Genomic DNA, 22551 nt, shown 5'->3' on the forward strand with positions numbered 1-22551 from the left:
CTTTACTTCAATTGGGAAAAATGTATAGTTGGGATTCACTGAATATGACAGAAATCTGTACTCTCAGTTATATCTAATTCATTTGCTTAGCTTGACCAAATTTTATACAGTATTCACAAAGTAAAAAGCCAAAGTTTTCAGAGCTGACTTTTAATATCAAACTAGAGCTGGACAATATATCGATATTATATCGATATCGGGATATGAGACTACATAACATCTCTGAACTCACCAGACTGTTGTAGCTGTTCAGTTATTTGCCTTTACCCACTTTGTAATTATATCCACATTATTGATGATTATTTATCAAAAATCTCATTGTGTAAATATTTTGTGAAAGCACCAATAGTGATCTCTACAAAACTGTCGCAATATTGATATCGAGGTATTTGGTCAAAAATATTGTGATGTTTGATTTTGTCCATATCGCCCAGTCCTATATTGAACAATACATTTCTTCTATATCTGAATGTATAAACAAAAACGTTATTAAAATACATAAGTCCTGTAAGCTTTACAAGATATTTATACCAGTGAAAGGTTCACAATTTTCCAAGTCTGTCTTAAAACAACAGTCAGGAGCCCAAATGAACATTGAACCATGTTTTTCTTGCTGTAATCATTCCTCCTGTTCATACTGAACATTAGAAGATCCCTTCATAATGCACTTACAATGTAAGTGATGGGGACCAAAATCCACAGTCCTCCTTCTATGCAAAAAATTATTTAAAAGTTTATCTGAAGTTAATATGAAGCTTCATCCGTCCGAATGAGTCAAATCAAGTAGATATCTTTAAACATTACAGTCTTTTTAGTGCCAAAGTCCCTCTTTTTGTTACTATACTTCCACCGCAGCTCAACAGAGAAACACAAAGAGGGAATTTGATGCTAAAAAGACTGTAAATGTGGCAGATATCCACTTGGTATGACTAACTCAGACTGCTGAAGCCTCATTTCAGCTTCAGGTGAACTTTTAAATGCATTTTTGCGCAAAACGACTTTGTGGACACACGGTGGATTTTGGCCCCTATCAATTACATTGAAAGCACATTTTAAGAGGATCTTTTAACAGCCAGTATGAACATGAGGAATGATTATAGGGAGGAAAACCTCTTTCAGTGTTCATATGGACACTTGACTGTTGTTTTAAGATAGACTTGAAAAATTGTGAACTTATCCTTTAACTATTTCTTTTTTTTAACCTTTAGTCTCCCTGCCATGTTTGTAGACACAAGTTTTAGCCAAGGTGCTGTAAACTTGTCGTATACTTGTTTCAATAAAGCTGTTAAAAATATACATATATTTAAATTAGTGTCATATATTCAAATGTGGAGGAAACATGTGAGAAAACATCCTCACCACAAGGTCCATTTACTAGCCCTTCTGGAGCTTATCATATCATCGGATCTTCTACAGCAGATAAAGTTTGCCAGTCGTCATGCCATTGTATTGTACAGTAGACTACAGTGCGAGGACAGTATCACTTTGGTGATTTCTTGTCCATGTTGGCGTAAAAGCTGCATTTCAAAGCATTTCAAAATCTCAGCTGCTTTTTCTAAAGTCAAGAATGAACTGAAAAATCTCAGGAAATAACATTGTTTTTATAAAAACATGACTTATTTTGCTTTTATTTGTGGCTCACACTTATGTTGCCTTCACTGACTGGAGTTTAAATAGTTTTCCCCCCATTTTTATTTACCACTGCATCACTGATTTCACCCAATTCCCAATGAGGAAACAGACTCAACACATGGAAAGAAAAGGACATTTTAGTGTGTATAGTAGTTTTATTACTCCCAGTGTTTGGGATTACAGTGGTAGTCTTTAGGGGAACTTTCGGTTTCAACAAGCCTTTTTTCCGAGACAACATGAAAAAACATAACATCTAAAACATCTTCTATACAGAGAAACAAGTGTATGCTCAACATGAACGGGCTGTAGTGTTCCTTTAATTATTTCAAACCCTTGTTTGAGAGCCAGACAGCCAGAGTGTGATCTTCCCTCCCTCCCATGATGTGCAGGGCCCTTTTTTTTATTTTAGCAAAGTATGAATAAACAGGCTTGACTGCTTGTGTTTATATGATGCAATATCAAAGCACTGTATTGAGATATTTTGTTGTTGTCAGACCAGAATCAGCACCATGTTAGCTGGGACATTTATTTATATTGATTTGTCAAAATTAAGCAAATTTAGGCACTTATCAAGACATTGGCAAAGGTTATGATGAAACTGCTACTTAAAAGAAATATTTAAGCAAAATACTTTTTCGTTTTATGCGTAATAGTCAACAGAAAGATGGAGCAAAATCTACTGACAGAACATTTTTTTGAAATGTTAACATCACATAACACATTCTAGGCTAACCGTACAGAATATTAAACTAAAAACTAAAACGAGGCCTCACACCGAGCATAAAGTGATATCACGCAGCACTGAGGAGATGCAGGTGCATTGGTTTACTTTGCATATGAACTATGCCACGTCACCGCTGTTTGTGCTGTCGGTCAGCTCAGATACATGACAGATAGTTTCCGTCTTTGTCGTACCTGCAGGTTCCCCCGGGACCAAGTTTAACATACTAATCTATAAAGGACAAACATTTAAAAGTGCTTTACATTAAGGTACCTTCAATACATTCACCTCTACATTATGAAGTCATCTATAATACCACACAGGTAATGAGTGAGCTGCAGTTGATGAGCATTTCCTTTGGCAAAAGTAACATTTGCTTTTTGCAAAAGATATGGAGTGCGTCAGAGGAGTGTGGCGCTTGAGGAAGATGAGTTCAGTCCAAAATAAACATTTTAGGATAAAACTTCAACAAGCTCATCGTTGCTTCATACAGAGGTAGCACTCTGTAAAATTACTTTCTTTTTATAAACCAAACTTAAAGGATTAGTTTGACATTTTGGGAAATAAGCTTGTTCGCTTTCTTGCTGTAGAGTAACATGAGAAGATTGACATCACTTTTATATCTGCCTGTTAAATATGAAGCTACAACTAGCACCTGATCAGTTTAGCCAAGTGTAAAGACAGTTAGCATTAGCATGACTCTGTCTAAAAGCAACAAAATCTGCCTACCAGCACCTCTAAAGCTCACTGATTAACATATTACGTCTTAGTTTGTTTAAACTGTACAAAAACCAAAGTGTAAAAATGACAAGTCTGAAGTCTGAAGTCAATGTGGAAGTAACTTAAAGTGCAATTTGACGGCCGCTAGATGCTGGATCCAATAGACTCCGGTTCAAAAAGCGCCGACTTCTCTCTAGAAATACTAAGTTAATTATTTTTTCAATTACTCTTTATGGTCTCAACTGATAAATTCAAGCCCTCTAATAAGTGTGCTGGTGGAAATTATTGCTCCCTTATTAAGATTTAGAGACTTCTAGTAGCTTTGATGTCTGCTGTGTGGGCGTTGATTGACAGCTGTGATTGACAGTTGGCTCACCTGCTGCTCTCCCTGGCTCCGAGACATGCTCTGAGTCAGATTATTGTTGCAATATTTCAATATTCGGTTTAATGCTACTTGACTACCTGCCATGTTATAACAATTTTAAGTTGGCGGTGTCATATTTAACGTACAGAAACAAGAGTGGCATCGATATTATCATCCAACTCTCAGTAAGAAAGTGAATGAGGGTTTTTCCCAAAATGTCAACCTATCCTTTTATCTGTTTGTACTCCTGTCTAAAAAGTAGTTAATTTTGTGCTATTAATCATTGTGTAAGAGTGATTGTTTTGATTTTATCTTCTAATTTTATGCTTCATTTTGGAGCAAAAACTCTTCAAAACCTCGAGCAAAGTTACCAGGAGGAGAAATTAAAGAAAAGAGGACGGGGGGGGGGGGGGGGGGGGTTAAAGTGAAAGTCACAACTAAGAGCGAGGTGTCATCTACTAACAGTGCCAGGTTATTATTCTGAAATGCATTCACACAGTATTCAGTCTATTGCACATAAGATTTCTTCATTGAGTGCAGAGAGCCAAAGGTCAGGGGGCCATTTATCTTTTTCTTCTTCAGGGTTAAGATGACGAGTCTGGAGTCGACAACAGTCACTGAAGTTGAGAATCCAAAACTTGTTCGCCATGGTTAGAAAATAAGATGACCAATCACCTCCTCCACTTCATTACAAGGCAGCTGCTCTTGTATATTTTAATATATTCTTGATTAATTGTGCTGGCCAAGTGCTTAAATCCAACCTCACCAAATAAAAACGATGGCAAAGGGTGAAACCTGGGCACTATAGTATGTTAAAGGTTAGAAGTCTGTCTAATTATTATATAATTAGGATTTTTTTTTTTCTCAAAAGTCTAAAAAACATCAGCAGGATTTTTTTTTCTTTTAAAAAGCAGAGTAAAGAAATATTCCCTCGGCAGCTTTGCCTTGAGAAGTTTTTACATAAATAGAAAATTAAAAAAACACGCAAAAGATTAAATAATCGGACAAATGCAACAGGGGAAAAGCAGGAGCTTAAATTAAGACGGCAGAATAGACGTGTGCATGGAAGAAAACAGGGAGGAGGAGGTTAAAAGCTGTTGGCACGAGGGAGAGGGACGGGTCGGGGCGGGACGGGAGAGGAGAGCTGTCCTCAGTGGTTCAGTCTCTTAGGTGCTGCTAGTAAGGGCCTTTTGAGTGTCCAAAGATCCCGATTGGAAAGTGTTTGACGTGTGAGGACCACTGTGCCGCCAGCTGGAAAAACTTGACATCGTTCCACTCAACGCCGTCAATCAGCACTGCAGAGAGAAGCAAAACAAATATTACGTTACAGGGCTTAGTGATGCTATACTGAGCAACCCTGCATATTAAATACTGATAAATACTGATTAATACTGATTAATACTGATTAATACTGTGCTCTGAGAGGGGCTGCAACTATCTATTATTTTCAATTAACTGAATAATCTTTTGTCAGACAACAATTAAAATGTCCATTACAATCTCTCTTAGCTGAAGGTGACGTCTTCAGTTGCTAGTTTTTCTGATCAACAGTTCAAAACCTAAATGTAGCTCTAAACTCTCACATCTGAGTAGCTGGAACCAGAACTTCCTTTTGACATTTTTGCTTGATAAATGACTTAAAGTTAGTTCTCTGTTATTTGCCTGATTGACTGATAGCTTCTGCACAAGTTTTGAGTACGTGGTGCTTTCAAAGTGGAAAAAAAGTGGAAAAAAAAGTGAAGTCCAGTATTGTGCAACAGTTTTAGGCACTTTAGATGCTTAAATTTTTACCCATTATCAAAACCATCAGAGGCATCTGATCGGTCCAAAATTTATTCTGCAGCATGACAACGAGCCCAAACATCCAGCCAGAGTCATAAAGAACTATTTTCAGCAACAAGAAGAACAAGAAGTCCTGCAACAGATGGTTTGGCCCCCACGGAGCCCTGATCTCAGCATCATGGAGTCAGTCTGGGATCACATGAAGAGACAAAAGCTGCTGAGACGCCGAAATCCACAGAACAACTGTGGCAACTTCTCCAAGATGGAGGAACAACCAACCTGCCGAGTACCTTGAAAAACTGTGTGCAGGTGTACCGAGGAGAACTGCTGCTGTTTAAAAGGCAAAGCTGCTCACAACAAATACTGATTTGAATTAAGTTTCTTCTGTTTACTGAACTTTGTATGAAGTTAATTGATTATTATTTTTGAAAGCAGTCTCACTTTACTTTCAGGGCCTAAAACTTTTGCACAGTACTGAACTCTACTGTTGATTTTTAAGTGTAGTAATATTAGATGACAATGTAAACCAACGCCTGATATGGAAGAACCACTAGTGGCTGAAAAAAAATGGAAAAAAGGAAAATAAAATAAACTGTCAAAAACATTTTTCAATCACTATTTTTTCAGATTTAATTTGATCTTAAGTTTGGAAATGATCAGTATTGGTCTGAAGTTGCAGCTTGACTAATATCCACTGGTGAACAGTTGCATCATTTGTCATTTATTAATTCAAATGGAAAATGGAAAATGGAGTTTAAAAAAGTAAAAAATAGGTATATTTAAAGTCGTCAGTATGTTATTTACTGTATAAAGAAATAGAATATAGAATATAGTATTCTTAGATTCAATTGTCTTAAATTATAACATCCTTATCATGCTAATCAGTGTTTTCTTTTTATCTTTTTTTTTGAGGGGCATATTTTCAGTTTTTCAGGATCAGTGAAGAGCTCAGAAGATAAGAGAAAATGTGAGGGAAGAGAGAGATATGGATGGCATGCATCCTGGTCGAACTCAAACTGGGAATGTTGCAAGAACACGGTCAGAGTCTTAAAGACCGAGGCCACCAGGTTGTGTTTTAACATACAGCAACATACAATAATTCAAATAAAATAAGAGTCATCAAAATCGTTTAAGATGTCTCAAAGATGTATGCATAAACATACTTGGTTAATAAAGTTGATTCTGATTCTGAAATATTTTAAATACTCTGATTTACAGCCCTCCCCACCAGGCTGATCAACAGTCGTCCTCATGTCTGTTGTGTGAAAAACAACCATTACTTACATCTTTTTAATCATCAGGTTGAAATAATGAGAGAAACTGAAGACCAAACTGAACACAAAACCATCTTGAGATTCCTCTGAGGGACCTACTGAGGAGGGGAGCCGGAAGACAGACCAGGGTAGGAGGTCTGTGTAGAAAATTACCTCTCAGCATGGTCTGCTGGTGCTTGGCAGTGCAGATGAGCCGGCTGATGCCCTCGATCACTTGACTCTTCGACTCCACCTCCTTGTCTTTGCTCTTTTTTGGCAGGAACATGACTGACAGAAGGGAACGACAGAGACGCAAGCTGTGAGTAAACGAGGGATTCAGAATCTTTTAATCTCCGATGATCAAATTCTGACGACATTTGATGACATTTGGTGCAATGTTTGAGATCTGAATGTAAAAACTGGGTTTCCAGTGAAGTAATTCATCATTTTTCTCTCTGATTCCCTAAAATTGATAATGCAGACATTTTTGTTTCATTAACATGTTTGGGGAGAGACTAAACACAATTTATTTGTTTGTTTAAGAGCTTTAAATACCTCAAATAAAGTTAATTTGTGTCCATTTGATGTGTCTGCTGAGATCAGACAATAATGTCACACTGTCATAAGTTTGGTATCTCTCATATGCAGATCGACATGCATGCATCGGTCTATCTGGACAACACATGCGTGCAGCTATAGAGGCTCACCCTTTTTATTCTTCTCCTTGGTCACCACCGTCATGGACATGGTGGGCTGGGTGCTCGGCTCAGCGCCCCCCAGAGGCAGCCGGCTGACCTGCAGCGAGCGGAAATTGCACTTCAGAGTGTTTTTGGAGGAGGAGTCCCGCTTCTCCACGTCTTTCTTCCTTTCCGTCGGAGCCACCCAGTAGTCCACCTGAAGCCCCATCAGCTCCGCCTGACCGCCAGAACTGCAGAACACAGACAGTTAGCTAAAAACTGTGGAAACACTTCTTCTAGATAAAACATATGAGTTCAAGTAGCTAAATCTAAAAATATGAGAAGTAGACAGCACTGTAATTCAAAACAATAGCTGAAACGTTATGTTCCTACTCATATATATAATAAATTCAGGCTGTGAGTTACACAAGAGGATCAATATCACTCATGTCTGTACGCTAAATATGAAGCTACAACCAGGATTTGGTTAGCTTAGCTTAGCATAAAGACTAGAAACGGGGGGAAACAGCTAGCCTGGTGTCAAACTATTTCTTTAAGGCTTAAATAAAATGCAAATACTTTCTTATACAGTAGCTTATTTTCCATTAAATGCGTGTCAAAAATATGTGAAACCTCCTTTAATTTTTTCTTCCTGCAAGAAAAATACAATATAATCACAGATGTTTAAATATCTTTTTTTATTTACTCAACTTTATATGCTTAAAAATGTATCATTTTTATATTCAAATTCATGGGATGGTCAAATGTTTGCTAAATTTAGCTTGTTTTTGCTGAAATGACTCTTCAGCAGGTATCACATTGTACCTGTAAGCACAGAAGCTCGTGTTGACGGAGGGAGAGGAGGGCGGGGTGGGCGATGCCTCTTTGAGTGCAGGCGAGACTTGTGGAGGAGTGGAGGAGAGCAGCGAGGAGCCCATAGGTGCTGCATCATCAGAGTCTCCTGAGAGAGGAAACAGTTCGGCTGTTAATTCTACTGTGAAACCAAACTGTGAGCAGTGGTGGCGGCCTTGCTAGTTAACACTCGAATAAGTAAAATCTCCTCCATTAGTTTCAGATTTTCAGATCACCTCTCCCAAAGAACTCTAATATATATTGATATCCAGATCTGACACAAAAATATCCTTTCAATCAGTAAATTAGAAACAAGCTGTGACCATCAATCCCAGTGCTGACTTCAGGAACCAAACTTACAAAAATGTCTTCTATCACATTTTACCTTTACCTTCACACTAGTGATCACTTTTTACAAAAACAGTCCCTTTCAAATGTATTTCTTGCATCATTTGTCCAATCCTAATATTTTAAGTTTTAAAATTAAAAACAAATTAAGGTTGTTTGGCTAATTGATGCTCTTGACTCTGTAACTTACCAGGGCTTAGCAATATCAATAACCATAACTGGATTATGACTGTTGTAGCTTTCTGAAGATATTTAGCAATGCAAATATATGATGATGTCTGTGAAGTTGAAGTAGTGCAGGTTTATGATGTTACACAACGTATGCAAAAACTGTTTCTTTACAAATCATTTAAATGTCAAACATCCATATACAGTCCAAACAATGGCTTGCCTGACGTTGCAGATGTTTGCTCCACAAGTCCAACTTTCACCATCTAAAGAATTGAAAGGAGAGGGGGGAAAAGACCTCCACATCAAACCTACAGATTAAACATCAGCTGCACAAAGACAAAACCAAAGTACAGTTAAGATTTAGGGCAAATCAGGACAAGAAGATGTTATTTACCCCGATGAAAGGGATGAATTTCTGACACGAGTCCTCATCAGGGCTGTGGAGAGGCAGTGGAGAGTGTGCAGGAAGAAAAAGGAGGCAACGAAAAGAATGAAAATTTCATGATAAAAAAGAAACAGATGAAAACTCTAATTGAATCTACAGGAACTAACTCCAAACTATATAACTCTGAAAAGCTAAAGATTATGCTTTCCAAAAAAAATGGCATCTAAGGTTAATGAGACTGAGATTTACGGTTAGTAACTTGTACATTTCCAGTGTTTCACATCTGGAAACACTGTTTGTCTTCAGTTGCATAGAGAGTATGCAAAGTGATGACAATACAAGCAGAATCAACAGAGCATGCTGCGTTTCAACCTCCAATATAAAACAGAGATTCACTTCCCAAACCGCAGGCCCCCTGAGCGTAGCTGGAGAAAGCAGAGAGCAAAAAACATGCAAGCTAATCGGCCGATTCGTGGCTTCCACCAAAAGCCATCCAATCACTGCAGAGACAGACCAGATCTACCAGAACAAGTCAGACAGGCATTCAGGAGGCAGCAAGTCCATCAGGGCAACAGATAAAACCCCTGACTTATAAAGAAGAGGATCAGAAGGAAGAGCACCAACCTAAATCCAAAACCTCTGCAGTTCTATGCACTACCTGTGAGCAGTAGTGCATACTGTCGCTACAACTTACAAGCCTTCTACGGTATAAACTATTTTTCTAGCAGAGACCAGAAAAATAGTCTGAATGTAGCTCTACTGTAGCTCTACGGTATGTTCTCTAAATGTAAAAGACGTTTGATGACGTGAGAGGTTGTTGCTCTTGCCTTGAAGAAACCTGCCATCGCCCCCCCAGGGAAGAAACAGAGAGACTACACAGTAGGGGAGAGAAAGAGAGAGAAGACAGTCTACAGTAGATAACAGTTTGCATATCAAGGCCACTTATGTTTTGGTTTGTTTTGTTTTTTTTTCCAACATAACACATCTCTGCTGTAATCAGTTTCAGAGCAGCCAGAGAGAGAAAAGCCAGATGTCTGCCTGGTATGTGAGAGATTTATGTTCATCTCGCCTTGCAAGGATGGATTATGACAGAACACATGACTTCTGTTGAACATGTTTTGATCCTTATATTGGCTTAAATGTGCGATGTTATCGGTTAACAGATGCACATGCATGTCAATCCATGTACATGGACTGTAAGGCTATAGACATTACACATGCACTTTTAATAGAAAGGTCAATTCTAGCTGTGCATTTCTGTCAAAACTAGTTTTTGGGCTGGAATAAATATTATATAATTATCTGTGAATATTTGCATTTCTGCATTTTTGTGCATTATAGCATGTATAATAATGGTTCTAAAATGTCTGGTACCGCTTCCTGATGAGTTATAACCTTTATAAAAAGGTTTATAAATCATTTATCAATGCTTTACAGATCATTTTTCTCCTCCAGCATCAAACTTTGCCTCTTTAACTCTTCAGGAAGATTCCTCAAGTGGACCAAAATTTATTTATAATCAGCTTATTAACATTTAAAACTGCAGACTTGATGGATTCATGTTGTTGTATAATGTTGGTAAAGTATTAATAAAGGTTCCTCATATTGTAATAAGCCATCAGCTAAACGTTGTCAGTCACCTGCAGTTGTATACATTAATAAATCATTAATAAAGTCTGCAGTTGTAAATGTTAATAAGCTGTTTATAAATGGATTTCGGTCCTTTAAAGAGCTAAAAAGTTTGATGCTGGAGGAGGATTTTCCATAACCTGCCAACTAAAAAGTTATAAATGATCTATGAAGCTTAGTAAATGACTTATTAAACGATTAATAATTATGTTTGTTGACCCTTATATAGGGTGGTTTATTTCCCCCTTACATTTTACAGTGTAACATTAGGACAAATTATGCAAAAAAGTTAGTAATACTATAATTTTAGAACAGGACTAGCAGTACTGAGGACACATTAGACTAGATTAAATCAAAAATATAACTCAGATATCTTGATCCTGGCTTGAGGTTTGTGACTGAATTACAACAATCCCACTTTGACATAAACAATATCAGAAAAATCTTCATGTTACTGACATTGTGCAGGTTTCCTACATCTAACTGGACAAATAACAGACAGACATGGATGGCCAGAAGCACATGGAGATGATGGGAAGGAAACAGCAGGGAGGAAGAAAACTGAGGAAAAAAGCTCCAGAGGAGGGAGGACAGCGCTGATCGTATATCGGTATCCTGCCACTTCATCAGCACGTTGTTCACTTCAGTGCGTGACATTCTATCAATGAGAAGCGAGAATTACCTTCCTTTGTTTTCATAAATGTCAATTAAGCCGCAACAAACACATTTATAGATGTCTGTCGGACCTCGGCATGGAGCCCTTGAGTCTGTTAATGTGGAGGTCTTGTTTACAAAAGCATATTTGATGATTAAAGCTGCACCAGATATGTTTTTTGCATTTGGTGTTTTGGTGATATGACATCATCCTGGCTGCTATAATCACTTCAATAAGTGACAAGAAGACATCTGACATTAATGAGTCCAGATTTAAATTGGATATACTGCTTTTTGCTGCTGTTGAGGGCACTATATTTCCCTCTTAAGTCCAGATGTGTCACTTTTTTTTTGAGCAGAAGAAACCAAACCCAACCAGAATTTCATTTTGGACAAAAAGGATGAAGTGTGAGTCTGTTTCTATATAAAAACCTGGCTCGGTGCAGCTTTAAATAGTTGAAGAAATCCTGAGGAGTGTCTGTGTGCTTCTATTGTTCAGCCACATAACTCTGATCCGCAGCCTCAATGTCAGACTTAGATCTTTTCTGAGAGGTTTTATGGCTCTGGATGTTAATAGAGAAAAAGTTTTTTCAGCAGCTGTTAAAGTGGCAAGCTCCAGCAAAAAGGCAGAAGAGGGTCGAGAAGGGAGGGAAAAAAAATGGATCCAACACACAGGAAGCACATGAATCACCAGGCTACGTGAGAAACAAACTCAATCGACCACAATACCTTACTGCAAAATCAAAATGAAAGCTCTTTTTCCTTCAAAGAAAGAAAAGAAAAAATACAACAAAAAGGAAACCATGTTATTCACACACACACACACAGTGATGGAAAGACAAGTGAAGTGTTTAGAAGACAGACTCCCCAACGTCAGATACAGTAAAGCCACTCACGCACGTATAAACACATAAAACTCCACAAAATTAGTGAAACTTTCACCTGAATTTTTTTTTTTCAAAAGGGGGTTGAACACATGAACAGAAAACAGAATTATATGTGCATTTTAAAGCTTCCTCGCCAATCCTGTGTAATTATAAAATTGCAATACAATTTATTTTATTATTGATAATCTGCTAATCTTGTTGACAGCTTGATCGCAAGGAAAACGCAGTTATTTATTTCTTTTGTGTCTTAAAATCTTTGCCTAAATAAGGAAAATGTATTTTAAAAGAAGAGAATATAAATGCAACAGCATCCATATAAATAACTCCTTAAAATTCCCAATCTTTCAGGTTTCCAGAACATTTCAATCCCCTTTTGAAAAACTTGAAAAAACGTGAAAGCTCTGCATTAGAAGCATTTGTTAGATGAACCCTTAAACTAAACTCAAGCTCCCTGCTAGCTCCCAAAAACACACATTTCAACTGGATTTTCTCAGGTCTGTTATTGAATAAAAAGGTGAAATCCTGATAAAAATTTGTACCTCTTCTGCTTGTAGGTGAGCATGGCCTCCGCGATGGGAAGCTGGTGAGCTCCGTTAGCTCCCACCATGTACTGCGTTACCCTCGAAACCACGTCTGGGCTCTCCTGGACTGCAGAGGACACAGTGATTACTATTCACCACCACTGACCGTCTTCCAGTCAGTGTTGTGCATGAGGCCTGTTTTTCCCTTCTACCCCCCCTCCGCCCCCCTAAACCAGATCACCTCTCACTCTCTTCCTGCACTCACAGAAACCCAACCTGGATGTGTGAGTGTGGGAGAAAGAGATGGACAATATCTAGTGACACACAAGAAAAAACGACCCTATAAGATGTAAATTCAGTCACCATAAACAACATATAGTTACTTTTGAGTGACAGACGCCATCTAGTGGCCGTAGTAATTATGACTCGGAGAAGTGATTCAGCTCAGATGACATCTCTATTCGGTGACTTCCTTATTAAGAGGAGGTGGGTTGGGTGGATGGTTAGTTAGATGGGAAAAGGGGTAAAAAGTGGACTTATTGTCTGGAAATCTACTTCATACATTTCCATCTCATGTTCACCACACTACACATGTTCATCAGCCACATGCTGTATATAACCTCATGTTCATCTTTCAATTTTAAAATCTAAATTTTGTCGTAATTTTGTTGTAATCTCAAAAAGTTCTTTGTCTGTATGAATTTTGCCTGATGAAGGTAAGTGAGTTCAACTGATGGACAGTGTGTGTGAAGTTTTGTAACTTTGCAGTGAAGATTTGCAGCTCTGCTTATTTTTTGACCCTTTTTTTTTTTTAACGACAGCATAAAAAAATGCAATAAATAAAGTCAATTAACGAGACATAACAGCCCACCAACAACAGGAGCCTCCGGCTTGTGAAACAGGTCCCTCCAAGCAGCATCTTGGAACAAATTATTGTATCGATAGTCGATGGTGCCCAGATATTTGGAGACGGGATGTGCACCTGAAATATGGGACATTAAAGGACAACAGTCACACTAACGATACAACAAGACAGAGACTACCAATCATGATCTCATACGGCTGCAGTAAATAGCTACATGTAGCACCTTTAGGCTGTCACTAACCTAGAGGGATGATGAGGAACCTCATGTAGCCGAGCCAGTCAGGGGTCTTAGAGGAGAGGTGGTCCACAAAAAGCCTCAGGACGGCACTGAGATAGTGCTGCGCTCCCGCCACTGCGATCTTTATGGGAATGGGCGTCTGGGAGTTACAGTTGCAACTAGGAGAGAAAACAACAAGACATATGGTGATGAGAACTTACAGAGTTTCACATGTGGTGCACAGAAACAGGACTTCACGCAGTAAACTGTTCACGTTATATAATATCTGATCTGGCAGCATGTGAGACGCAGACTTACAATCTCTGTATGCGGGAGACGATGGTGTTGAACGCAGCTTGGATGTCGGCCGTGGTGCAGGTGCAGACCACTGGTAGATGTTGGTTTTGCAGCATATCCGAAAGATACTGAGAGAAGAGGAACAGAAGGAACGGATGAGCGACAAAAACTAAAAACATAACATAATGTGCATCCATTTAAGAGAAAAATCATATATTTATATTATTGAAATCATTTATTATAATTCTCATAACAACGTCAATATGTTTTTGCTGTAAGAGTTGGAGCCAGTTTTTTTTAAAATGCTGAATTATTCATAATGAAACTTCTCAAAGGCATCCAGGCTTGTTATTCTGGTGTTGTTCTGACCTGGCCCTGCCAGTCGGACGTGTTGATGAGGATGATGCTGTCAGGAAGCTGGTTATCAGATATCAGGATGTGGTTTAGTTGATCATATACAGTCTTTCTTGGGATCTATGGAGGCAAAAAAAAGCCGTAAAACACTGGATTAAGATGAGAATCATCATGTAAGATCTATTCAACCAATCAGATTTGCTCTTAAATGGCATGAATGAGCGCTTTAAGAGACTTAATGGCATTCTCGAATTTTCTCGAGTAGTGCAGACCTTTCTTACAAGTCATGTATAGTAGAGTTTGACTTTCTTCACAGGGTAAAAAACTGTAATTTGACTTGAAATCATAATATCTTCATCTGAATGAATTTGGAGTTTATTTATCTTATCTATTTTAATGCAAAATTCATATTCTGTTGACCCTATCATCATCGTCATCATGGATTTTCAATTTATTGAGCGTTTTCTCAGATATAGAATATGAAACTTGAATCAGGCTCATTGTGTTTTCATTTGGAGGTCGTAACATGATTTATATAAAGCTGTCATCAAGGGAATCTTCCAGTAAATGGTAAAGAGTGATAAAGATCATATAATGTTTATGGTTCGTCCCGCAGCTCTTTCCTCCTACCTGTAGGTGGCAGCGTGTGTCCAGGGACCGCTCGTTGTCCAGGCTGTTGGCCCTCTCGTTCTGCGGCCTGCTGGGCTGACGTTCCTTCAACGACGTGCTCCTGCCTCGCCTCCCTGCCAACTTCGGTTCCTGCCTGAAAACAGAAAGCAGCAGAGGAAGAGAGATGGAGGACTGAGGAGTTGAAAGCACAGGCGGTGATGTAATTATCACAAAATCACAAAATATAAAAATAACAATCAATTATGTTGTCAGAAACACACAGATTCTCTCTTTTCCACCTTTAAAAGACCTAATTTTTATTTACTTTTAATATCAGTTTTTCATTAGGATTTATATGAATCTGCAATATGAAGAGATGTACAAAAGTGCTTTAACGCTTTCCTGCAACAGTTGATTTTACATTTATTTTACCTGTTGGATGAAATGATTAAGGACTCTGTCTTGGTCATTTTGCCACTTGGTGGCAGTCTCTCTAGAAACGTGTCCATGTTGTCCATCTCCAGCTCTGTGGTCGGAGTCACCGCCTCCGGCTGCTCCTGCGGGAAATTAACAAACAAAGAGAAAAAAAAAAACAAGAATAGTTAAGAGTTGACAGATGTGTTTGTGCCTTTTTTCTTTTCAAAACAACACACTGCACTTTTTCACAACTTGAAATTCCTTTATTGTCCCTGAGAATTTGGTTGTTATTCATTAGGATTTATTTTATTCTGACTATAAACTTAACCATTACCAGCTGATATATTTCTCTTTTTTCTGCATGTGAAGTGACTGTGAGACTACAAATATACAGAATATAAAGTCAAACGTTGAGGAACATAACAACCTTGTAATTTAAGCCTCTTTAAAGGCCTAGAAATGCTTATTTTTCAATGTTTTACTCATAATATTGACCTGCATAATAACACAGATACCAGTTATGGATCTCAGGCAGCCGCAAGAGCCGATACTCACAAAGGAGACGTTATCAGAAACATTGTCATCCTGAAACTTGGCTCCACCGCATTTAGTTTTATCTGGGTCAATCTGGAATGAGACGGTGAGAGGAATAATAAACATTACCTGGTTTTGTTGGAAGAAAGTAGAAGAGAGAATAGTTTTATTCAACATCTCTTGACAGACTCCTGATTCAACAGAAGTCCTACAGTTCCATAAACAAACCGGTGATCACAGTATCCCTGCTTTAAAGCTGCAGACTGATGGGAAAATCTGAGTGTGGGAAGTTATATTTTTCTCTGCTGTGCTTCAGTGATGTGCCCTTGACCAAGAAAATTAACGGCTTGCTGCTCCGGTGGATTTGCTCGTCAGCTGTCAGTGCAGCGCTGTGGTCATACTGGTCAGCCTCCAGCTGTTTCACTGTGGTGTTAGTAACCCGGTTTGTTTAAGTAAACACAGACGAAGCACTGTCCTGAAGCAGACGAGCGATCAGGAACACAAAGATGCAGACTTTTGCTGAAATGAACTAAAGTTGTCTGTTCAAAAAAGAAAACAATGCTGCTGGAATAACTGTGGTCTCACCGGGCTGGGAGGCTCCCGGTGGCTCCGGCTGCTGTGGATGCTGCCAATCTCAGTTTGAGAGCTGGAGAGGGAGAGACCCTCAAAATATGGCCTGAAACAGAAGAGAACAGCGCAGGTCTTAATGTGACCTCTGACCTTTATTGACTGAGATGAGGTCAGCAGGTCAGTATATAATGCAGTGTTGTATGTACAGTATTATTCACTCTTCTCTGTTGTCCAAATCACCACTAATGAGTTTAAGTCTGTGTAGAAGCAGTGAGCTTGATGCAAAATAAATCTTCACAAGCAGTAACTCCGTTTCAAAGTCACAAGATCCGTTCTTTTGTGTCATTTCAGCTCAGACAGGAAATGATTTTAAAGACAGTCAGAAAAAACTTGAAATATTTGCTTTATTTCCCACTTAATGTAAATCACTTGGCATTAATGGGGCCCTCGCTATTGTTTTAGCGCCCTATATTGATTATATACAACACCCTACGTGTTGGCTGATATATAATTCAGACTGATTACGTGTTTGACCCTGATGAAGACTTCGAGTCGATACGTGTTGGTCTGCTTGACTGCTCATGCTCGAAGAATAAATTCATAATATTATGTCACCTGAAGACGGAGTGCCTTTGTTTTTTTTTTCCATGGTTGTCTGCAAGATTCAAGGACAAATGTCAAACAAGACTTCCTGGATTTTGTTTTTTTGTACTTTCAGCTGCCGCACTGAAGAGAACCTGTTGTACGAGCTATCTGAACCGTGCAGCGCTTCCTCCTTCCTTTCTATACTGTTTGCTTTTTTGGTTTTGTTTTTAAACTTAAAATATACAAAAATAGTTAAACCGCTTTTGTTATTGCAGCCTGCTGGATAATCTAAGGAACAATAAATCCATGAATATTTTACAAAAGTCTTATTGAATAGCAACCCTTTTAGCGCTGCTTTCAGCTAAATTTTAGCAAGTTTCAGTCAGATAATTTAATGCAGATTTTTTTGTGAAACACTTTATTGTCATCATAATTTGGCAACATGATACAACCCATATCTCCCTTAAGTGTTGTGTTGTGTAAAGACACACACACACTCACTTGAGTTTGGGTTTTGGTGTGCTGAGAACGCTGTCGTCATCATCCAGCTCCGGGCCGCTGTCGCTGGGGTTCTCAAACTCCACGCTGTCCAGGTCCAGATCCTCTTCCTCCACCTCAGGAGGCGGCTCCGCAGGGTCCTGCTCCGAGTCCAGCACCTTCACACACACACACAAGCATGCACATTACATATTTAGTGTGGCTCAGCAGCTCCGCAGTAGAGGAAGAAAAAAAAACTAACTAATTCCCAGAGTGGCATCAACAGAAACACCCACCTCATCCGATACTCTGAACCGCTTCAGAAGAGCCACCACTCGCTGCTTAAAGTTCTGCTGCTAAAACACAGGAGAATAAACACAAAACCACAAGTCAGTTTGTGACCTACTTATGATTTACTACTTTGCTCTCAGCAATCCAATACAGAGAAAACAGCTACAGCCGCTGCTGAGCCGGAGCATTTCCATTTTAGTCATTTTACCGGCAGTAGATACATTTGCAGAGTTGGCTGGGTATTGATTTTTGCTCGTGTGTGCTCATGTAAATCAATAATCAAGCAACATCATGCCTCATCTGCTTTCATCTCCTGCTTCTGCTCACTGAGCTGTAGTATAACATATCAACCATCAGCAAAAACATGTTAAAATGGTCTCATTTAAAAGAACCAGTGTGAAGGATTTAGTGGCATCTAGCAGTGAGGTTGCAGATTGCAACCGACTGAATACACCCCTCTCCTCCCCCTCCTCTTCAAAGCATGAAGGAGAACCCACAGTGGTGATGAAACTTGCAAAAAGGCTCTCTTAGTGTTCGGTTTGTCTGTTCTGGGCTATTGTAGAAACATGGCGGTGCAACATGGAGGGCTTCATGGAAGAGGAGCCGCTCCTTCTGTAGATATAAATGGTTCATTCTGAGGTAACAAAAACACAACGGTTCTTATTTTCAGGTGATTATAAACTAATGAAAACATACTTATGAATATTATATTCTATTTCTGCAAATAGATCCCCCTAAATCTTACACACTGGTCCTTTAAGATGTTTAATAGCTCTTGTTAGACAGTATAGACCATCTGCAAATGCATTAGCTACAAGATAAACTAAAATAGGTGTTAATTGGAAATAACTGGTGCTTATTTTAGAAGCACATTCAACTGCAGTGCCTGAACAAATACTTTATTCTTTACCTATGCAACCTCATTTTTATATGGGTAGAAAACACTGTATCCTGAACCCATGTACCACTATGTCTCAATGCTTTTTTAAAGCATTACTCACAAAATAAAACAAACTTGTCTTAACAAGATACGACAAGCTGTCACTGCATTTAAAAATTCAATAAAAATGATTTTCAGCCAACATGCATGAGTTACATTGAGTCAAAAAGCAGAGCAGTGTTTCCTAAATGTAAACTAAAAACACCACAAAAGTCCAAAACTGAGCTGAGGGAATAAAGCTTACTGGGAGTAAAGGTCAGTGTGTGTGCGTGTGTGTGGGTGTGTGTGTGTGTGTGTGTGTGTGTGGGTGTACACTGCGCAGACACTGTTATGGTCACAGGTGTGTTTCCCAGAAGAGCTTCCCAAACTTAAAATACACAGTTGGGCAACAAATTAAAGGAAAAAAGCTGGATAAATGAGGAGAGTACGGCCTTCACATTCACCTGATCTCAACATGACTGAGATACGACAGGTGATTTTTGAGTGACAGTGCTCTCTACAACTAAACAAAACAGCAGATGAGGGAATATCTTTGTGTTTATTCTTCCAGTTGAGTTCCAGCGACTTGTAGAATCTGTGCCAAAGAAGCTCTAGGACACTTTATGTTGTCAAACATCTGTATGTATTGTTTCTAATACTCTTGTTGAGCACATGAACGCAACAGTCTCTTACTCTGGTGATGGAGGCGGTCCTTACGATCGACCTCCTCTGCTTCTTTGGCTTTCGCACATCGTACTCGTCATCCTCGAGATCCTGAAAACAAGAAGAAATAAAAGCAAAGCCTCCAATAAATAAAAAAGAGAAAGTCACCTGTATCATTTAGCTGAACTTTTCTTGAGGAAATCATGTAGTACAAATACGGAGGATTGATTCACGTCGCCTCAACGGTTTCCTGGCCGACTCACCTGTCCCTGCACGGCGTCATCGCTGGCCTCCTGCTCTGAGGAGAAGCTCTCGTACTCTTCCTCTGAGTAGTTATCTGAAGCAGAAGACAAGTAGAGAGATTAAAGGCTCGAGAGCAGGAGACACTTCATACATATTTCAACGACCCTTTTAAATTTGATATGCAGCCAGGTTCTAAATATACATGATGTACAGTACACACAGAGCTGTATGCGACCTGAATTTTACCACTTTGCATGATTAGACAGAGAAAAAAAAACACCCTGAACTCTGTGATCCCTGCTCTGTTTTGCCCATCTAACATATTAGGTGATTATGATGGCAACATGCTGTTTTTAACCTCAGAACAGCGGTGTTAATGAGAAGCAAAGCGTACCGGAGCATTTGATCTTCTGCCCCCCCTGCAGGGCTGCCTCCTCGTGGTCTATTGGCTGACTGGACAGGGAAAAGATCCAGATCTCTGCCACTTTACCCAGCATGTCTTTCTGGTTGCTGCAGAGAGGCAGAACCTGGCCTCCCTCTGTCGGGTGCTGCATCACCTGAGGAAAGATAGCGGGAGCAGAAAACCCACAAGAGAGAAGAAGAAGAAGAAGTGCAGTGAAAGAATGAATCCACTCAAGTTGTGTGCGGGGTTTTTTTTTTTCAAGGCGGTCACGGTCGTCAGAGAGACAGAGAGGTTTCTTGTTCAGATTGTTCAGTCTGTGATATCATTGTAACAAATATTCAGGTCAAAGGCTGAATATAGTTTTACACATGAATCACACTGTTTCTTCTCTGGAAACAGACGCAAAGATGTGATCTGATGACGGACTAACAGGGGAAAATCTGCAGCCAGATAAACACCGGAGGGTTTCTGCCTCTTGTCAAATGGTCTTTGTGTTTTTGTGCTTTATAGACTGGAGCAAATTTATAATCCACTGTATCAGTTCTTCTGATTCTTCACATCTCAGTTGTCCAATTCAAGAAATATCTAATACCTTTCTACCTCTCATTATTCTTATTTAATGTAATTCTGTAATATCTTGAGTATTTAGTAGATGTCTTTTAGCTTCCTGCCTCTCCTGTACAAGTGTTTGCTCACTTTGAATTCATGTATAACTGAGTATATGTAGGTAAAGGTGTGTTTTTACATGTGGATGTCCTTGTGAACAAGTGAAATCTGTCTGCTTATTCTCGTGTCTGTGTTGTACATGTCAAACTTTGCACGTCTCCTGCTTTACTCCTGTTACTCTTTCTATTATTCTCTCAGCTGCTCAGTGTTTTTGCCTCCTTTCTCCTGTTCTGATTTTACACTTTGATTGCTTTATTGTTGTTTTAATGGCTAATCTAACATCTGGCCAGGGGGGAAAAACAGCTGAAAATGAGTCTTTTGGCTAACACATATTTACAGAAATGCTGATTTATGTGTCTTGTTCCTGTAAAAGTAAATAAAGAAAAGAGAAAAGGAAAAATGTGCTGCCCAGCTGAACCAACCACCCTTTTCTGCTGTCGGCTAAAAGGCTCCACTGAAGCTTTTGAGTGCTCAGCGTGCTCAAAAGCACATTAGTAGTAGTCACTGAGTTAGAAAAGTCACCTCAGAGATTCAAACAAATCCAATAATAAACCCGAGTCACTTCAGGACAGCGCTGCCCTAAATGTGAACCGTGCTCGTGGAGTCCTGTGAGACCTTCAGCAGTTTACACCGTATCTCGTGTGGTATGTTCTGCCAGAGACATTTTGTATGCTTCAGCTGGAAAAGCGAGAATCATTTCTTTCTTGTGGTTAAGTACAACTCTGTGTTTCTCCTTTTTTTTTTTTTATTCCTCCCAGGTGTTGAAATGTTTTTGGTTTTTTTCATATTCTCTCAGCTGCTGAGATGTGACCTTAATAAGCTCCGCTGAGCTTTGTCAGCCATATGGGAATTCCTGTGCACGGAAAAATATTCATCAGAAACCAGCCACTTATTTATGTATTCTAGTTTTTCTTAAAACACGAGCAACAATCTGTCTGCAGGATAACATTTGTTTTTACTTCTTTAGGGATAATTAGAACAAAACAGATTCATACTGAGAAAAAGGTGTTTCAAAAATAACTATGATTCTCAGACTAATTAGAAAGCCAAATAGTTTATTTAAGGTTTTTCTTGTAATATGTGCTGAAAAGAGTCAAAGTTATAGAAGAAGAGGAACGACCAAACTCCAGATGAGGATGAGGAGGACAAAGTTTTCTTGCATATGTCGACCTGCAGCATCCACCGGTCCTGTTAGAGCTGATGCACCTGTCTGCCCTGACACTTGTTATCTTCTATGTACTGCACACACCACTAACACAAACTGCATTACCCGGCGTTAAACTCGAGGCAGACAACATGAACAGGAATGCGGGTTTGGTGCAGCGTACCTCGGTCATATCAATAGAGCCCACTGCAAGAGTTTTGTAGCCCAAGATGGTTCGGTTCTTGTATCTCTTCCGCCTTTGGAGCATGATCTGCAGCTTGTTTCCTTCTCGTTTTAAGAAGTGCGGGTACTGAGGGAGGAGGAAACAGAGGATAAAAGAGAAGAACGCACAAATAATTCACTCAGAACTTTACCTGTAGCTTTGAGGATGAGGTTTGTGATGTTCTGTTTTTTTCTTTTTGTCAACAAATCCCACATAAAGACTAAAACCAACAATGAATGAATCCTACTAACAAGAGTTGTCTGTGTATCCAAAGCCTGATCTTGTTTATTATTCTGTTCTGTAGAGCTTCATTGTCCAAAAACTCTGTTGCACTGGCTGACATGTCTCTGCATTAAGATGGACATGGATACTCTATAATTACTCCAAAACATTTGTTAAAACCTACAGTGCCTAACTGTCGTAGAAAAGCATGAAATCCTCACATATGAGAAGCTGGAATCTGCATTTCTCTTTAGAA

At 39.1% G+C, this 22551-nt stretch overlaps 1 protein-coding gene across 3 annotated transcripts in view; it reads right to left on the reverse strand.

Annotated features, from left to right (window-relative positions):
• Positions 1-1778: 1778 nt before the first annotated feature.
• The window catches only part of pacs2 (phosphofurin acidic cluster sorting protein 2), a 67366-nt gene continuing 46593 nt past the window's right edge, over positions 1779-22551 (reverse strand). Inside the window, exons 4-25 of one of the 3 annotated variants that reach the window (XM_042436839.1) lie at positions 22035-22160; positions 20032-20194; positions 19658-19731; positions 19425-19505; positions 17818-17874; positions 17546-17700; positions 16475-16565; positions 15911-15982; positions 15371-15495; positions 14960-15092; positions 14345-14449; positions 13997-14103; positions 13703-13857; positions 13468-13578; positions 12615-12723; positions 11918-11950; positions 8915-8957; positions 8741-8783; positions 7975-8110; positions 7180-7400; positions 6647-6760; positions 1779-4732 (exon numbers count right to left, since the gene is read on the reverse strand). In XM_042436839.1, the coding sequence (XP_042292773.1) occupies positions 4614-4732; positions 6647-6760; positions 7180-7400; positions 7975-8110; positions 8741-8783; positions 8915-8957; positions 11918-11950; positions 12615-12723; positions 13468-13578; positions 13703-13857; positions 13997-14103; positions 14345-14449; positions 14960-15092; positions 15371-15495; positions 15911-15982; positions 16475-16565; positions 17546-17700; positions 17818-17874; positions 19425-19505; positions 19658-19731; positions 20032-20194; positions 22035-22160 (2373 nt within the window). In that variant the 3' untranslated portion in view covers positions 1779-4613. Of the gene's footprint in view, positions 4733-6646; positions 6761-7179; positions 7401-7974; positions 8111-8740; positions 8784-8914; positions 8958-11917; positions 11951-12614; positions 12724-13467; positions 13579-13702; positions 13858-13996; positions 14104-14344; positions 14450-14959; positions 15093-15370; positions 15496-15910; positions 15983-16474; positions 16566-17545; positions 17701-17817; positions 17878-19424; positions 19506-19657; positions 19732-20031; positions 20195-22034; positions 22161-22551 lie in introns of all 3 variants that reach the window. The other 2 variants (XM_042436838.1, XM_042436840.1) reach the window with 2 other exon arrangements.

The sequence above is a fragment of the Thunnus maccoyii genome, chromosome 16, assembly GCF_910596095.1.
Source record: "Thunnus maccoyii chromosome 16, fThuMac1.1, whole genome shotgun sequence".
Taxonomy (NCBI): Eukaryota; Metazoa; Chordata; class Actinopteri; order Scombriformes; family Scombridae; genus Thunnus; species Thunnus maccoyii.